The 19,194-nt window shown below is 44.1% G+C and overlaps 1 protein-coding gene across 2 annotated transcripts in view; it reads right to left on the bottom strand.

Annotated features, from left to right (window-relative positions):
- Window positions 1-18,139: 18,139 nt before the first annotated feature.
- The window catches only part of XYLB (xylulokinase), an 85,039-nt gene continuing 83,984 nt past the window's right edge, over window positions 18,140-19,194 (bottom strand). For both annotated transcript variants that reach the window (XM_065666859.1, XM_065666858.1), the window contains exon 19: window positions 18,140-18,419. In XM_065666859.1, coding sequence (XP_065522931.1) covers window positions 18,336-18,419 — 84 coding nt within the window. In that variant the 3' untranslated portion in view covers window positions 18,140-18,335. The remainder of the gene's footprint in view (window positions 18,420-19,194) is intronic.

The following is a 19,194-nucleotide window of genomic DNA, read 5'->3' as shown; positions in this document are numbered from 1 at the left end:
AGTATGTTCATATACACACTGATTTTATGCAGTGTGCATGTATATATATGTGTATGTATAATTTCACACACACATATACATACATCTATATATGAAAAAATTAATGTAAAATATGTCGCCCAGCAATCTGTCAAATAAAGCTGATATAATAAATATGTCACTTTATTTAACAACTGATGCTGAAGGGAACTAGGCGGAATGAAAGAAATCAAGACAGGGCTTAGTAAAAACACTGAGGAAGGCAGAAATTAAAGCAATCAATCACATTCTCATGGAACGTCTACACCACTCGAAATAATATTTTATTGTCTGCTATTGATTGGATGCCACTGAACAAAATTGCAAACAATGAATCTGGTGTTATAAACAAGAATCACAATAAGAATAACTTATTTCAAAGCCTTGGCCGCACAATAGTCGTACTCTGCAGAGCCAGGCACGGAGAACCGGCCATCTACTTGGTCCGCCCCTGTAACTCAAGAAAACATCCCTGCTAGTCAACAATGGAAAGGTTTGCATGCAACAGTGCCTGAATCAAGGGCACTTTTGCCTTCCTTTGCATTTTAAGCATGAACATTTAAAGCTTGCAGACTTTGGTAGGACTACAGAGAAGGACAAGGATACAAAAGAGAAGTGGCACTGTTTTTTTTTCAAAAGACAAAACCTCAGTTCGGGCATTAGAAGGAGAATACATTGATTCAGTCATGAGAAAAACCAAGGAAATTGTGCTACATCAGAGAGCAAAGCCTGGTTGTGGTACCCAGCAGCCAGACCCAGGCAACTCTGTGGAACTGAGAAAATTTATGCCCCTTCCCAGGTCCTTCGCCCTTGCTCGGGTGGGACACTGCCACCCTGACCTGTTCAGGGCAAGGGAGATAGGTCAGAACTCAAGCTGAGCCTGATGGAGAGAACCAGGCACTGGACAAGTCATAAGAGGCTACGTCCTCTTGCTGCTAACCAGACCACAACTAACACCAACAGGACAACCTGAGAATAAAAGTGCTACTCATGCTGAGCACTGGTCTGAAAGATTCACCTCCAGAAAGGACTAGTTGCCACAGTATTTTACAGCAGTATAAGAGTCAGACCCACAGCTGACTCCCAAACACTTCTGAGCTTGGCTTGTTGTAAGGAGCAGTGAATATCTGGCAAGTTTTTTGTGCAACTGAGGGGAAGTCCTACTTCTTTCTCACCCTTCTAAAGTTCAGAGGATGATAAAACGTCACTACTAACACCTCTAGGTAAATCAGATGGGACAGTGTTTGGATGTTATAATATATCCAGTCTCTAAAATAAAAGCAGGCAAATATGAATGCAAAAGGCTGGATGAAAGAGCAAGCAGTCAGCCTACATCAGAGGACACATTTCCTCTTCCTGGGTTGTCTTATGATGCCAACAGGTTTACACACGTTAGCCTTTTACAGACACGTGTGAATGGCATGAAAACACTGGGCTAAATCTATCCACGGTGCAGATTCATTGAGTTCCAGCAGATCTACACTGGGTTCTAGTTTGGCTTAATATGTATAACTGAACATAATTCTAATTGACAGGTTTGATTACGCCTCACGTCACTTTTGCTCTAATTTACCCATGTGAGGAGAGAAAGAAGTAGCACACAGACTGAAGTCTGGCTCCAAAAGTGACAGCAACAGGATGAAGAACGGAAAACATCACTGGACCTGTGCACAGTGGCCAGGGGTAGAGTGGGGGGCATTCTCTCACTAGAGAAACAGTTACCCTGCTGGTGTTCAGGAATCAGCTTGTTTCTAATTTACCATTATGCACATTTACCTACCTGGCATTTTTCTACCCACCCCTGCAATATCCGATCTCTACTGTAACTACAGATTTTATGGAGTGGGTGTCCCTGTAGGTATTTTGGAGGTAACATCGCTGCTTGGTATGCTTGAAGATCCATAAGAATCATGGAATGGTTTGAAACCTTAAGAGATCATTCATTTCCAACCCCTTGCCGTGGGCAAGGACACCTTCCACTAGACCAGGTTGCTCAAAGCCCCAGACTGGCCTAGAACACTGCCAGGGATGGAGCAGCCACAGCTTCTCTGGGCAGCCTGTGCCAGGGCCTCACCATCCTCATGGGGAAGAATTTCTTCTTAATATCTAATCTGAGTCTACCCTCTTTTAGTTGTGAGGAAGGGTGCGTTTATACATGGATGGGATTACAGTTTGGGGGATTTGGAGTTTATAATTATTTTCTCCCATCTGTCTCGTACGTTCACCCTTCTCTTACGGACTCTTCATGTCTCACATTAGGAGGCAATTTCAAGCCCACAGGGACCAACGGTGCCAGCTGGACCTTTGTGGGGAGGAGACGTATTTCCAAGGGGATTCCAGTTAGTGTGGGCAAGAGTCTGGTACACTGGACACATTCAGCAACCAGTTTGGAAGGAAAAGCTCTTGTTCTAGGAATTATAATCGGGTCAGAAAGGTGGGGCTAGATCCCCAGCAGGGTGGAAGCATCCTTGCAGGGCTGGGACTGCACAGTAGTGTCCATGGACAGATCCATGGATCTTGGTGAGTTCATACTATTAATGCTTTGGGACCAGAAAGCCCAGCTGATAACCCCACGCTATAGGGAAAGGTAAGGAGGAAAGACAGCATGCAAGGTGGTTAGTGATGCTTCACTCCAAAACCTGCAGAGGCTGGCTTCAGATCTGGGCCTGGCCAGTGTCTTGGTTGATGCCTTTGATGAAAGGTTGAGAACACGCTTGTGAAATGCGTGCTGGGACCAAGTTTGAAAGGGGCACAGGTGCTCCGGAAGGGAGGACCACAATTCAGACAGACCATGACCTGAAATACATCTGAAAGAAGGAGGAAGGAAATCCAGAGAGGTGCGTTCAACCTCCCGCCTTGTAAAGGACATCTCTGGAGCACGAGCACAAGAGGTGCTGGCAAGAGGAAAGGGCCACAGAGTCAGCGATGAGAGCAGCATCCCATCAAAGCTGTGGGCTGTGCTAGCTGGAGGGCTACCCAGGGAGCATGTTCAGGGACGCTTCCTGTTACCAGGTCAAGGTACATCCCACAATCAACCCAGTTTGCCGTTTGGCCACTGCTGAGTTTCAAGCAGCAGCTCTGGCTTTGTGACCAAGCCAGCCAGTGCAGAAGAGGACACCACACATCCATGGCACGGACTTTGAGGAGATCAGTGCTCTTCCAGCTGGTTGGCAGCAAGGCTTTGGGCATACAATGAGCCTTCCGAGGAGTGGAAGGAGCCATCAGGATGCACAAAGCCAAATCTGTCCAAACCTGCGCGCCGGAAGGCAGCAGCGTGGAGGAAAGCAATCTGGCACCCTCTAGTGTGATGCTGTGAGAAAAACGCGTGCCTCCCGCACCCTTCTCTCTGCCTCAGCCCCGTCTTTCCTCACAACCACACAGGCCGTCCGTGCCCACAGGCTCAGTCTCATCAGCCCCCTTTAATTGCCATCCACTGTAACAAGACACGAAACTCATTAGCTCGAGCAGCAACACTTCACAGTGAGCCTGTCTAGCCATTTGCATCCCAAGCCATTCCGTGTGTGCAAGCCCGATCTGTGGCACATGCGCAGTCCGGCAAGGACTTAGAAGAGATTTCCAAAGCTTTGGAGATGTGGCACGGCTGAGACCAAAGAATTGCCGATGCCAAGAGGCTGGGGCCACCATCACATGCAGCACCGCATGTGTGGAGCTCAGCATGGAGGCAGACATGTCCCAGGGCACATGCTGGGAAACGAGATATGTTGCTGTTTGACAGCATTAAGCCAGGAGAGAGCAGAAGTCTGCGTGACATCTGGAGTGGGACATTTGCGTTAAAAGAGACTGAGTTACACCAAAACCAGCCCCAGGAACCAGCCTGGCACCAGCAGTGCAGACACAGCTACAGCCGCCCAAGAACATTTCACTTTTTACGACTTGGCTCTCAAGCCATTGGAAGGAAAGCAGCTTTCTCCCTTTCCTAATCCCCTTCACCGTCCTCCAGTGAACTTTTGGGTAATGTATGCTGTGTCATCAGAGCAGCGCTGCTCCATGGATAGTAAACAGGCACCCATATATTTCTCAGGATGACAGTTCACATTATCATTGAACCCAAGGGGCCAATGCAGAGCACAGGCCAGAGGAAATAACATACCCTCAATTTCCCCCACGCCAGAGAGCATCTTCCCCTTGCAGGGCAGGGCCTGGGACCATTTACACAAATGCTACTGAACAAAACTTCCTCCTCTTCCAGGGCTGTGCAAACAGAAGAGTTTTGGGGTCAGACCATACAGGCATGGGACAGCAGTTGGTGGCCTGGCCATCAGCACCTGGGATGGTGTCAGTGGGACAACTGTCCCAGCAGCAACTGGACTGCCCACCATCAGAGGCAGGACAAGGCTGTGATGGGTATTGTGACTGGTACTGCAAACACATTAATGTGAGTGTCCCTGGCAACCCTGGAGAGCTGGCATCTAACCAACCTGCGTGACACTGAAGGTTACCCCTTCTTGTCACATCATTGCTGGCATTTTTACATATCAGAGGTCTGTATGATCTGCATATAGTTTTGTGTTTGGTTTAGGGCAAGCTTGTCCCCTCAAAACACTCCTCTGCCCTCATGCCTTGTGCTCTTCCTTGTCCTTTTAGTCCAATACCCAAGGACCCTGCTCAGGTAGGGGGCAACTCACGGCCGTGTGTCTCCTGCACCACCTTTCACATCCCCAACTGCTCTCCTCCATGGTCTTTGCTCCTCTGCACTAGCCAGCTATACCCCATGAAAACCATCTGCTGATAATGCAAGCCATGGATTTGGCTAAGCTCTGGGTAAAGCTGGAACCAATTTTACAAACCCCATCTCACAAGCAAGTTCACCTCCTATAAATAAACACAAAACCTGGAACGTTTGCCTGGCCCCTGAAACAAAAGGACTTTTTGCTACACAGCTTAAATTTTTATTGCTAGTTAGTGTAAGAGAGGGGGAAATATAAAATCATGGGCTGAGCCAGGATCTACGCAAGCTTTTGCAGGCAGATCAGCCAGTGTATCCCCTCAATGACCTTTAAAATGCCTATTGCCTGTCATGCTAAATTGCATGGTCATATTGTGATGTGGATACATGTTCACAGAGGTCTGAGACCATCCATGAGACAGATTACTCTCAACTGATACACATATTCTAGAAAGTGAGATTTTTCTCCCTTAAAGACATAAGATTCCTTCTTAAAATCGATTTTATTTTCAAACCATAGATTCACCAAAAATGAATACACTGAATCCGGCAAGCAAAAGTTATTCGAGTGGTGACTCAGGCCATGTTCAAGACATTAGAGTTATGACCAGATCACCAGCCCCTATCAGAAGCAGGGCAGCAGGACAAACGTTAAAGCAATTCCCTTACACGGGCATTTCCACTTGCAAACCAAGGTTTCCTTGACATGCGCAATGCTTGAACCCTTTTGGTAAATCACAGAAAGATACAGCCTTGCCATAAGAACATTGCAGAAGCTGTGCTTCATACGACATCACTTTAAAAACAGGTCTTGGCAAAATGCAATGAGAGCAAGTACTGCCCTTCTCACTGCAAACCAGGCTGATGCTGCTCTGTATCTTGCCTGCATGACTCTGAATGTGTAACATTGGATTGTATTTTCTAGTTATGCACTTACAGAAGGCACAAAAGGAAGATAAACAAGGACCCAAGCATTGTACTTCATCTACTTTTGTCCAACAGTGCAACATCACATTTGTCCACACCTCCAGCTGTTCAGCACTACTGAAGCAGGAAAACTAATGCAATAATACCAAAACCAAATGAGACATCTTTCATCTTCCTCACACCCTTCCTAAAAGTTTTGCATAAGAACCATTAAAAGAAAGCTCTAGGTCAATCTACCCATCTCCTTTGCTGTCAGAGAAATTGCATCAGGCAAGGGCTCAGCCACGGGATCTCGGAGGTTTGGGCAGGGATTGTGCTGGTGAGAGCAGAGTGAAATCACTGACAAGAGAAACAGCCTGAGCTGTTGTAAAATTAAGGAGCTGAAACCAGCTATCATCTAGAAATAGGCTAGACTATTTCAGTTGGAAGAGACCTACAACAATCATCCTGTTCAATTGTCTGACCGATTCAGGGCTGGCCAATGGGCATTGTCCAAACACCTCTTAAACACTGACAGGCTTGGAGCATCCACCACGTTTCTACAAAGCCTGTTCCAGTGTCTGAACACTTTCTTGGTAAAAAAATGCTTCCTACTGTCCAGTCTGATCCTCCAGTGGTGCAGCTTTGAACCATTCCCATATGTCCTATCACTGGTTCTCAGGGAGAAGAGAGCAGCACCTCCATCTCCACCTCCCCTCATCAGGGGGCTGTAGAGAGCAATGAGGTCTTCCCTCAGCCTCCTTTTCTCCAGAGTAGACAAGCCCAAAGTCCTTAGCTGCTTCTCACAGGACATTCTTTCCAGCCCTGCCACCAGCTTTGCTACCCTCCCCTGGATGCATTCGAGGACCTTCATATCCTTCTTAGACTGTGGGGCCCAGCACTGCAGACAGCACTCAAAGTGAGGCTGCACCAGCACTTGGTACAGTGGGAAAATCACCTCTTTTGACTTGCCAGGTCATGCTGTGTTTGATGCATCCAGGACGCAGTTTGCTCGGGCACACTGCTGACAACCAGCACTTCACTGTCCATACTTTTCAGGTGGGAAAAGAGATGAGTGCACAAGCAATGGCACGTATCTGTGTTTGTGCCATTAGGGAAAAAGCTTTAAAGTTAACACATTGTTTCTTGGTTTACAAAGATCATTGAAACAGAGAGAGATTTTTCTCAACATCCCTATTGCCTCATTTTTCTTGCTTGTTCTTTAGCCATTACTTAGTTCAACTCAAACTTATCGTTAAATGTATTCCCATCAATGCTGGTCAACAAAGCATTTAGGCATGTGCTTAACTCAAAGCAGATAACTAAGGTGCATTCAGCAAAACTCACCCATATGCCTCACTTTTTTTCTTTGAATAGGGGCCCTCCATCGTTTTAAAAGCTGTATTTCTTTTCAGCATAAAGCACTACAGCCACAAAAATCAATGCACTATGCTCCATCAGTGTGCATCTGTCACTCAGCTCCCAGCATGGGAAATAGAAGAGGCATGCCTAGAAAACACTCACCCAGTCCCCTTCCTTTAAGAACAGCCAAGAGTAAAAAGATGCATAATTTAGCAGAGCAGTTTTATTTGTGTATCAGGTTATTTCAACCGTCAGCTAAGGTTATGTTCTTGTCTTCAGTTGCTGCTGGGTGTTGCTTCAAAGTCATTCTGAGTCACTGCTCTCCATCTTCATCTGCTGATGGGCCCCCTGGTACTGACGGAAACATAACTTCCCTTGACACGGATAACCTCCAATAAAGGAGTGACTTCCCTTTTGACATGATGATTAGAATAAATGAGGGGAGGTGTAAAGGAAGAAGAAAGGGACCACAGCTCATGAAAGGCAAAGAAAATCGGTCACATCCTGCTCTCTGCTTTTGTGGCATCAGATTCACTCCAAGCTATTTGCAAAGCAGCAAGAAACTCATTAGGCTGCTGCTAGGGCTATTGATGGAAATGTAAATCTTTACCTACAGTACCTTATTCCACAGCAAATGAACAGCAAGCTGGGGAAAACCAGAAAGCTATAGTCTCGAGTCTGTGAGTTTGGCAGACTGAAGCATCATCTCTGCCTTTCAGATCTCACTCCAAACAGAAAAACCCAGGGTCTGACTTCACTCAGATTTTCCATTAGTTGCATCAGCACTGACTTTAAAGACATTCCTTCAGGTTTACATGAGCCTGAATAAGGTAAGGATCAGAGCCTGCGTGTTCAGTAAATCAGCCTCAGCCCGGTGCAATATGAAAGGGCTGTGCTTAAAGGGGTACAGTCTGGCTGGCACTTTGCAAGATCAAGGAAAGCCTTCCCCAGAGTCAAGCTGTTGCTTTGGCCTGTCACAAGACTTGCCAATGCCACTAATTCTTTCCATTATCTTCCATGGGCTTTGGATTAGGTTGTTTATAGTATATTCAGCCTTGGCTGGCCAAAGTGATACTTCATGAGATCATCTAGCTCAGAAACCAGGTAGAAGATATCCAGAAAAATCCTGTCCTGGTTTTCCAAGGGGTCCCACTGAGACAATGACTGAGTCATTGCACTGGTCCCAGTAAAGCTACTTGCAACTGGATCAGAGAGCCAGGGACTTCTGCTCTCTAAGAAAAAGCATTAACACCCCCCATCTCGAACCCTTCAGTAGGGTCTGCACTCATTGTCACATGCACATTTTCCACAGAGCGCCACACATTGTCATTTACACCCATAAAAGCTGAATTCAGCACTCTTTCCATAAAACGGATCGTGAACCCTTAACACCACTTGCCTCTCCTTGGAATAATAAATTATGAGGACAAATGGCAGAATCATTATCAGTTTCAATATCCAGTCATAAATAGTCTTGTAAGAACACTCAAATGATGGTGTTTTATTACGTTAGATATCACTTGCCATTAATTACAGCATGAAACTTTTGTACTTTGATGAAAAGCATTTTAGCCAGCTCAGTTATAAATTTAAGAGTCTTAAAACAAAAGTCACCTCAAGTTGTAGGGTTTTTTTCCTCTATAGATCTGAACACAAAATAGCATTTTTGGCTTGGAATGACACAAAAGCAAGGTTTTATAAAAGCTATTTTATTGCACACACATTCAGCTTTAGTGCTTACAGCAAACTAATAGTCCCCATGGCTATTTTTTATGATAACATTGTTGGCAGATGGATTTCACTGCTACAGATACTTCATAGTTCATTTGGTTTAGTGGGGGTTTTCTCACTAATGATCAAGTGCTGTTGTGAATCAACGTGATCTAGTTTATGTTTCTGCCCTGTTTCTTTTGTTTGGATCATTTCTCCTTCCTTCTGTTGCTGTAACTCTCCTCACAGGACAGAAATACAGCTGGCTGCAGAGCATCAACAGGAGCTGGTGGGCTTAGTCCCTAGCGAATCTGGGGATACCCGCAAAACCTCACATAGAGAAGTCAACCTCAGCTTAACTTCAGTGGGATGACCCACAAGAGTGATGCCAAGTTCTAAATTTTCACGTAATTGTAGGATCAATCTTCAAATCTCCAGGCTGAAGGGATTCAGGCTGTAGCAATTTAAGTTGCTGCTGCTCCTGGGGAACAGGGTATCATGGCATTGATCACATTCTGCATTCGTTTGCAAAAGGGATTAAAGGGATTATTCCACTCCCACTCTGGGCACAGTAAATTTACAACCACTGCAGCCAAATCCCCCAGACACCAGGATTCAGAGGCTCTGCTCAGGTGAACAGCATCTATTATTAAATCCAGAGGGATTGCTAACATCCATACGTGAATGTACAGTTCCAAATCCAGATGCACAGCACCAGCTGTACTGGCTCCCATAGATTTTTAAACAGATTTTGAGAAGAAATTTGGCTTTCTTTTCCCAACCCTCCAGGAGGAATTATGGGTGGCCCAGTATTTAAATTATTCTCATGAGACCTTGGAGACCAAGGTTTGGTTCCTGTCCTGCCAGGGACACAGGGCAAACACCCAGCTTCCCAGAAGTATGGTGGGAATCTTAACATTATCCTCCTCCCAGTGACTGGAGACCTTCCACCATCATCACCACCTCTCAGAGATGTTAGAGAGCAGTCTCACAATGACAGCAACCAGATTCCTCAGCACCCTTGAACACATCCCATCTGATCCCATGCACTCATGTACGATCATTTTGCTTCAGTAGTCCCTACATTGATCCTCCACTTCTATAGGTAGTATCTATCTCCCCTAAATTCTGCCACTAGGTACAAAGATAGACTTGACAGCAGATCTTGCCAGTAATGACAAAAGCAAAGAACGCCTCAGCTTTTAGCCAACCCATTCAGCAGCAAATCAATCCGTTCCTGTTTGAAGTCCGTATTTTTGCCCTTCACACCCCTCACCATTTTCATCTCCCTTTTGACTCTTTGAATTTCATCCATGTTGGACCATATCTGAGATCCGAGGACAAATGACATTTCCCAGGACTCATCAGCACCTGTAAAAACAGATGTCATTGTTGCAACCCAACTGTTACTTGAAACGGTGACCATTTGCTTTTTGACACAAAAGTGAGAAATTGAAGAACAGTCTAACTGCTCATTTAAGGCAGCCTGCTCTTTCCCTTCTGCTAGCCAGTTAAAACCTCATTCAACAATCTGAGAGTTTAGCTCCCAGTGCTCTTGCTTAAAATATAACAGATGGCCTCTAATAAGTAGATTGAAAAGTGCAAATAAGGTTAAAATGATTTTTCTTTATTGAATATCATTAACTTCAAGGCTGTCCACTTTAAAATGCTAATTAAACCTCACTTCCTTTTGCAGGGTTCTAGTGAAGAAAGATTGCCGTGGGGTAAATTTCTCTTGTTTGTAGAGGACTAGCCCAACAAACTGATAGCAAACGGGGCTATTATATGTCCCAAGCTTAAGAATTATAGTTGGAAGCTTTCCATTTATTTGTCCCTTCCATACTAGTTCCTTCCCACAAACCAAACAGAGTCAAGAAGGAAATTCAAAAGAGATCAAGTGTGAAACCCCACTCTGTCCACATGGCAAACAACAGCTTCTCTAAAGGTCACTACTAGTCCAAACTAAATGTGGTTTTCAGCACAGGATTTCTGACACCATGTTATAGCCTTGCAAAATGTCATGCTGCAGGTATGGGGCTCTGTATTCCTGGCACCACACATAGAGTACAATAGGTGCTTCGGCACCTAACCCCCACCCTACTCCAAACTTCCAGATCAAATTTATTCCCAACCAGTATGTGCCAGTTGCGTGTGTGCCAACATTGTTCTTTGGATTGAATAGCTTTTCACCTGCTCTTTACACCCCTAAACTGAAGGGGGTTTGCTGAGCAATGGGCTCACCTCACAGTTTCCTCTCGCCAGGCAAAGCAAGCTAGGCTTTTAGTCTCCTCTTCTAGGACAGCCTTTCCTTTCCCCTGTTCAACATATCAGCCCTCTTCCTCACCCGATCCAGTTTTAATTCTTCATTCTCGAGCACAAGTGAACAGATTTGCAAATCCCCTCCCAGGCTGGGTCTTACCAAAGTCTTGCATGAGGCAGTGTTCACCTCTCAACAAGAAAGGCACAGGGGTAAGGTCAAGGATAACATTCACCTTCTTCGTGGCCAGGTCATACTCAGAGTTTCTAATAATCACAACTCAGCCCCCAAAGAGCCTCATGTTCAACTAAAAGCAATGGGTGCAGAGCTGCCAGCTGTTTAGACAACAGCCTCAGGACGGCAGCACATCATCTGGAGCAGAGGGCTCTGGGTGCTACCTCTGAGTGGTGGGTTTGACCCCAGGTCCCAGTTTGCAGGCCAGTGCTGGCAGGCTGCAGGAAGCTAGAGAGTTCCTGTACCTCCCGTGATCCTGGGTTGCTGTAGAGGAAAAGAAAAGCAAGATACATCAGATCAAAAGAAAAAAAAGGGAGCCTGATTGAGTACCTGGGTCCCCTCACCCAGCAATTCACAAGCCCATATGCATTCTTCCTCCCCCTCTAAACACATGGTTTTCACTCATCTAAGAAAGTTAATTTACCTTGTCACTTAAAGATTCAGTGTATAAATTACAAATGCAGAACTTGATATAAATCACCTGTCCAGTCTCACCTCGGTGATTTCTTACAGAGGCAATCTGGCTCAACATCAGCAATCCTTACCTCAAAATACTCCCTACTATTGACAATCCAGCACTGCCTGTCCAGTGAATCGGAGTTACAGCAATGTTTCTAGGCTGAGAGAAAAAGAGTTTGTTGACATTTACTCTGGCCTTTACAGGAAGCAGTTGCCCATGGTGGCTCATGGCGAACAATGAGGGTTGACTACCAATAGGCAGGGGCAGTTGTTAGCAACACTCGTTTAACCGGTCCATTTATAAAGCATGCCAAAACTGCACACAACACAGATCCAAATGAAAAATCTGTATTCACTGGGTAAACAGCAAAATGAGTCTCTGCTGAAAGGCTTCTGGGAGAGTCTGCTGTGCTGCAAACACAGCGAGATGGAACAAACCAAAAACAACAGCCGTATCTTCTGAGCCAAGAGTCACTCCGACAAAAACACATTCACAGCGAGGGAGGCCTTGAAATACAGCTTATTTGCTTATTCATTCAGTTGAACTGTCTGACTAAGTCGCATATTGAATTAGCTGCATTCAGTGTCTTCCCTCTGCTTGAGTAGGCATTTATTCTAAGGGACAACAATAAGAGAGACCAGAACAATTAGGATAAGAAATGGAAATCTGGAAAACATATTGTTGACTCTCAACAGCTTCTTTCTTGATCAAAAGGGTATTTCTGCTGTATGCAACTGTCCTCAAGTAGGGCAGGAATCTGAGGTAGAAATGGTACCAGGAGTGACAGGGGAATGTCCCATCCTAACCTAACAATCTATGGCAGCAGTGTGAAGAGATGCTCTCAAGAGGCATAAGCTGTGACACCGAAGTTGTGTGAGAATCCTTTGCTTCTTACTTGTTTTCTGCAACATACTTTATTTTAAGATAAAAGTCCTCAGCTAAGAAGCAGCTCCATTTCTGCTCTGTTTCTCTGTCTAAGCCCTTGTTATACAGCATGGCTTCGGCTATTTTTTAAGAACTCCATCTTCCAATACACCAGTCAGATCTTGAACAGAGTTAAGTTTCACGAGGGTAGTGCATACATGTCAGTCAAAGAGTAAATATTGTCTCCAAACAGCAAGTTGAACAGACCTTTGTTTTCCTGTGCAATGCTTGTCTAAGTCTTAAGGGAGCTGTCTTTCACTGAACCAGGGTACTGAGCTTGCGGGCATAACACAAATGCCTGAAAGAGTCCAGCTCGAAGGGATAAACACAAGCAAGGGCATGCAACACAAGGACAAAAAGCAAGAATGTAAGTAACAAAGCTCCCGACCTATGTCTGCTGGATCTCTCCATGCAGGTGTATGGAGAGGACTGCCTGAAGGAAGTTGGGGAGGTCAATCTCATGAATCTGACAGTAAAAACAGAGCAGTCCCGGAACAAGAAAGCTTTCTCAGTTGTACAATGGTAACTGGAGACAAATCTTCTCTCCAAAGTTGAGACCAACTTTCAATCAAGTCTTCAGGAGTTTTGGCACCAGAAGTAAAACTGGCTTTTTCTGTCCTCTTCTCCACATCACTGCCTTTCTACTCAGCAGGGAGAAATTGCTCACTCAAGAGACAAATCATCTGATCTGTTGTAGACATCTGCCATAAGATAAAATGAATAACAGAAAGAAGCTCCTCTCCCTTGTGGTGCTCTCTGATTATAAAAGGAGCCCATATGATAGCAGACACAGATGTCTACACTGGTCAGATGAATCCCACACCTGAGTGACCAAAGACTTCTGTTTGGCTGAAAAGAGAAACGACAACCAGATGGATACATTACAAACTACTAAGGCACAACATACCAAACAAAAGCAGAGCTAATCAGAGCATCGTAACAAACAACATATCACTAATATCTGTCATCTAAAAATCTTAGAGCAAGAAATATTGTATGCAATTAAAAATATCCCCAGTTGTCCTAATGGGCAGGCTAACACATCAATGGATGAAGCAACTTAGCAAAGACTAAAGTCAGATCATAGGAGTATCCATAATCAGCAATAGCTGTTCCTTTACCCTTAACACCTCAGGGATATGCTTCAAGAATATTGAACAAAATCATCAAGTTCCCACAGTGGTTGATACATACCCTGAAGTCTGGGATCACTGCAGAAGCATCATTCCGTTTGTCAAGGCCAACTTTAAGAAGCAACAGAGGAGCAGAAGAACAAGTAAAGAAAAACGACTCTTGGGGCTGGATTTCAGGAGGAGACAAGTTCACTCAGGGAAGTGTCACGTAAGAGAAGTTCTTAGCATCCCACAGAAGTGGAAACAGCTAACAAGGCAAAGCATGTACAAGAAAAGGTCACGTCTGCTGCAGGAGAGGTAAAAAATGTTCCAAGGGGGAAAAAATTATCTGTAAGTCATACACTCTGGTAATGTAAGCTTTGGTGACTGAAAGCTAAACCCCTTGAAGTGCCTAACCAAAGAGGCTTGACCTAGGCTGTAATAAAAGCACAGAAGGTAAGCAGCAGCTGCGACTACTCTGAATATCTCAGTCAAAGATGTCCTACTCACACACTTCAGAGACAAGCTCAGAAAAAAAGCGGGTTACCAGGAAAATTCATCCCAAGTTCTTTTCCCTTGCACATCACTCTCTGGTTTTGACCTGTACAAGATGAGTGTAAAGTAGTAACAAGGTAAGATCCTTTGGTGCAGGTATGATTTTGTACCCAACCTGCACAAAAGTAGAACACTACTAAAATTTCAAGCCATATGGAATCAGTCACTTTCAGAGAAGCTTCTTAAGAAAACGCTCCTTAGGGGATAGTGATTCCCTGGTGTCTGAGTGAATGTCCACCCACCTGCTTTTCATCCTTAGCCATATGTTTGTTTTCAACCCAATTTAACATGAGGGTTGAGATCTCACAAAACAGGTTATATGAAAAATCAGCAGCTGAGGAGAATTAAAATCCAAGTATCACTTTTCTGTTAGGGAAGGGGCAATAATTTGGCCCCATATTCATAACAAGCACCAACAGCAGACAGTTTACTTCTCTAAAATGTTACTCTTCCCTTCCCTCAGCCACTAACCTGTGTGCAGCAGTCTAGTGACCAAAGTAACAGAAATACAGACAAAACAAATGATTTGTTCAGAGTTCTGCTTTGTCTTTTGTGGGTTTAGATACACATCCTTCACTGCACTGCTCTGTGATCTGTGGTGGTAGCTGCAACTCCAAAGGAAAAGCAAGCTGAAAAACAGAAAGGTCCCACTGGGATCACACATGGCAGCATTCAGCTCAATTACTTATTAAAGCACTGACAGAGCATAGACTTTTTTCAGTACATTACTTATTCAATCAGAGCTCCAGCTCTCAGACTGATCCCTTAAGAAAAAGCAAACATTTTTCCCTGTTTGTTTCCAGCTGCATCACAAAAGACTTTAAAGACTTCGGGCTGCAATGAAAACTGTCTTAGGGTCACAGTACACCAGGAGCTTGTGGGTGAATCCAGTGCAGCTCTGATGGATGGGTGAGGGCACAAGGCCACTGATTTAAGGAAGCTGCTTGGATTTTTCCATGTAACTTCCTTGCCCATCTCCAACCTAGAGTGGCTTTAGTTGTGCAAGACAGGAGCTGTGAGGTTAGACAGCGATGAACAACCTCCTTGCGGCAGTCAAGATAATATCAATTTTTCAACAGATTAGTTTAGACTGGGAATAGCTCAGCAGGTCTTTAAACACAGAAGCTAACCTTCCATCCAGACAAGATGGGGATGCCATGTTGTTCACCTTGAAGAACAGTAAGGTCACTTATGGGGAAGGGAGGGAATCAACCCCCATCAAATACATTGACGTAGAAGACAGTGTCTTTCCTTTAGATTCCTGTTAGCTAAGATGTTAATTCAGTAACCTGTCTGCTCCAGACAACCAGAATAACATAAGGTAGGCAAGCTGGCAAAAAAACCTACATGATTTTGGAAACCAAAGGGCATGAGATCCTTCTATCCCTGGGGGATGTGCACGAGAGCCTGTGGCTCCTTGGCAAGCTAATGTGCATTCCTGGAAAGACAAAAAGAAAAGAGTGGTGGGAGACTTACAGCAGCATTTCTTCAAAGGACCTTTCAAGGGGAAGATTTATTGAGTCTTATTCTATCTGACACCAGTCAGTGAACATGTGCAACTTTGGAGAGCTGGAAAAAAAAAAGAGCTTGTCTATAAATTCTTATGCACCAGACACCATTCCTCAGAGGCCAGCCCTAATAAACCCATCACCACAGCAATACTATAACTCAGTGGTGTTCAACTCCTGGCCCTTCGGAGCCATGCATCTGAGTTTTTTCTCAGAGACTCCAGCTCCAAGTACACGGTGCATCAGCTACCTTGAGGAAACAGTGTTTTAATGCTAACATGGAACACATCAGAGACCCGCAACCCAGCTCAAAAGAAAAGGACATGTATCTTTCCTCCTATCCAGAAGAGAGCTCAGGCCCAGAAAGTAATTAAACCATCTAAAGAACATCCTACTAGCACCACATAACACTTTGCTAGGAGCCAACATATTATCTAGAATAATAGAATCACAGCATGGTTTGGGTTGGAAGGGACCTTAAAGATCATCTAGATCCAACCCTAGAAACCATCTAGAACTGTTCCAACATGTGGTATGAGCTGGGAAATATAAGCTTTAACCTCCTTTGGCTGAGTAAGAAATTGACCCCTAGCCTCCCATTTCAGGGGCAAATAAAGCCACAAAGCTACAAGACACATCAGTCTTCTCACTCTGATAAGCCAAATGAGCTACTCAAGAAATTGTCACCAAAACTGCACAAAGCTGAAACACTGCTCTGAATCCCTTCCCTGTGTGGTTACCCTTGATGTCAAACCAGTAACCAGGCAGAGCGAAAGACTAATGATGATGATAATGCTGCTTAAACTAGTAGGCATTGTTTAAGTTGAATTGATGAATCCTGCTGTACCTTTCTACAGCCGGGCTCAATGACAAAGCAACTGCTGACAGTGGAGGCCTGTGAGAAGTATTATACATTTTAGCACTGTACCCTGGGACCTAGAGTAATAAGCACATAAAAGAGATATATGTGTATTTCTAATGCTGCCTTTTAAAGCAATTGCTTAAAAGAAGCCTGCTTTAGAAACTCGGAAATGTAATTCTTGACCTTCCTGAGTAATCATGCTAATAACAAGAGAAGTTATAATTATTCAGTTGTGAACAAAAAGAAAAGGCACTGTTCATTCTTGCAAATGAAGCACATAAAAGGGAGAGCGAAGGGGGAACATGCCCATTTCCCTGCCACTCCAGAGGTGAATCATGGCAAGGGGTTCCCACCCTCATCACAGAGGTCAGGTAGGGACAGGGAGAGTGCTCCTGTGTCACTTTCATATGAAGAATACAAATCTGAGTCACCCAGCTCCATAATCCAGCTCTCAAATACTCAGTAGAGATCCTCTATTCCCTGCAATTCCCTGGCTTATTTCCTAGGCACATTTCTACAAGAAGGGAAGAAAGGCTTCAGTCACTTTCATTAAATAAGTCTGGTTTACTCCCAGAAGAAATTCTATCCTAAGGGAAAGATACTGGCACTGCAGAATGGTGCAGTAAAACCTTCCCACCTGCACAGGGTGAACTAGGATGTTCACTCCAACTCTGCGACTTCCATACATCTCTGTTGAAAAATGTCCTGGCTTGTATTTCCTCTTTAGATTTTCTCAGCTAGATGCTGCTTAACCTGGACTACAACATTCAAAGAGTAGCAACAGAGTAAGACAGCCAGCAGTTCTGCTCAGTATCTCCAAGAAAGAAATGGATATTAGTGATGCCAGAGCCCTATTTCTGCAGATGCACTCAGGAAAATACAAAATGTTCCACAGCCATGACACCTGCAGGAGGAAAGGAAAAAGGAATAACCCTAAACCAATGTGCTGATGAACTGATTCTGCTCTTTGAAACAGGAAGGAAACATGTAACACTTCCCACTTTTGATCCCTTATTTTCTTTTCTTTACAGAACTGATGCCAAGTGAAACACTGTGCAATGGCATCTGTGTCATAAGGCCTCTGTGCTATCCACAATTTATAAGATCCAACTACGTCATGTTTTATCACACAACAGACTTTCCATAGTGTCATGTAACAAGAATTCACCTTCTATGAGGATCCCAGGGAGTCTTTAAAGACTTTAATCAGCCTTCACACCACAAATATCCCACATATTAAAGAAAGATGGAATTAAGTCAGTATACTTATGCTTTCTGCTGGTTTCATGGAGGCAAAGACACAAACATCGATGAGTTACAGATGTACAAAAAGATAGTCTCGAACGATTTAAGCAGAAGTTGTGGAACTAAGATACTGTGCTAGAACCTCATGCAGGGGCTGCCATGCTAAACACATGAAATCAAAGCTGACAGAGGTGGATAGAGTGATTCATCTATACAAGGAACTTGACTTTGTCATCCAGCTAAACAGCGAAGATGATGCGAAAAGTACCTAAGAAAAATTGAAGTCACAAACACACAGAGCAATATGATGCTTTTTTAATCAGGTTTTCAATCACAATGTAATTTTTTCCACCAACACAAACACAGACACTTAAAAATTATTTGTCTACAAAGAGGAGCAAAATGATTTAAACAATGCCAGTAAATTCTGAGCAAATCTTCTCTGATCTTCTCCTTGGGAGTCCACTCCAGCCAGCTTATAAATTTTGTCTGCTTCTATTTCGCAAGACAAGAGGAGGTTGGGTTGTAGATAACCTTCTGTTCAAGTTCAGCATATCTTTTCAGAAGTGGACGATAGAGCTAAATAGGAAAAAGAAATAAATATGTCTAGGTTGAAAAATTAGGCTTCTAAATCATGCCACAGTTAAAAAAACATCTTCAGACCTGAAAAATGCAGCATCATCACGGTACGTAGGGGTCTGTGGTTTTTTCCCCCAATTTGCTTAGGAAATGCTGCAGATTCTTCCCTCTTCGAATATCACAGTAATTTTTACCATCTTCTTTGAAGACTAATTTTATGACACGCACAGGTTCTCATTGTGACTGCATTCTTGCTATAAGCAGAAGTCATCACTTCCAGTGGAAGCAGCTCGGTTGAAGTCACCTCTCCCAGTCCGACATACCCCCTCTGTAATAGCTGTTCTAATCACCCAGGCAGAACTCCTGTCCTTGCCTCCCTCCACTACCTCACAACGGATCAGTGCCTCTGTCCCATCCTCTTTGGCCTTGCTAGTAAGTACACTGCCACTCTCTAGCACAGTCAAACACCACTGCTAGAAAAGAAAGGTCCTCCTTGGCTAATACGCTGACCAGATCATTCTAAAATACACTTCACGCTCCCTCTCCTGCCACTCTCATACTTCCGTGTCTATTTGATATGGAAATATCAAATGCTCTCTTTCACACCTTCCACAGCCATGAATTTTCCCATCTACAATCTGCTCCATGACCAGATTCGTCAATCCCTGATCCCACATTCTGGAGGACAAATGGAGACACAACTTCTCTCCACAACTAAACCGAGCATCTGAGTAGCTTTTTTGCATTTCATTAGCTAGAATTCTTCAGGAATTAA

This window comes from Lathamus discolor, chromosome 2, assembly GCF_037157495.1.
Source record: "Lathamus discolor isolate bLatDis1 chromosome 2, bLatDis1.hap1, whole genome shotgun sequence".
NCBI classification, from domain to species: Eukaryota; Metazoa; Chordata; class Aves; order Psittaciformes; family Psittacidae; genus Lathamus; species Lathamus discolor.
Note: the sequence above shows the minus strand (reverse complement) of the source record. Positions and strands in the feature narration are given on the sequence as shown.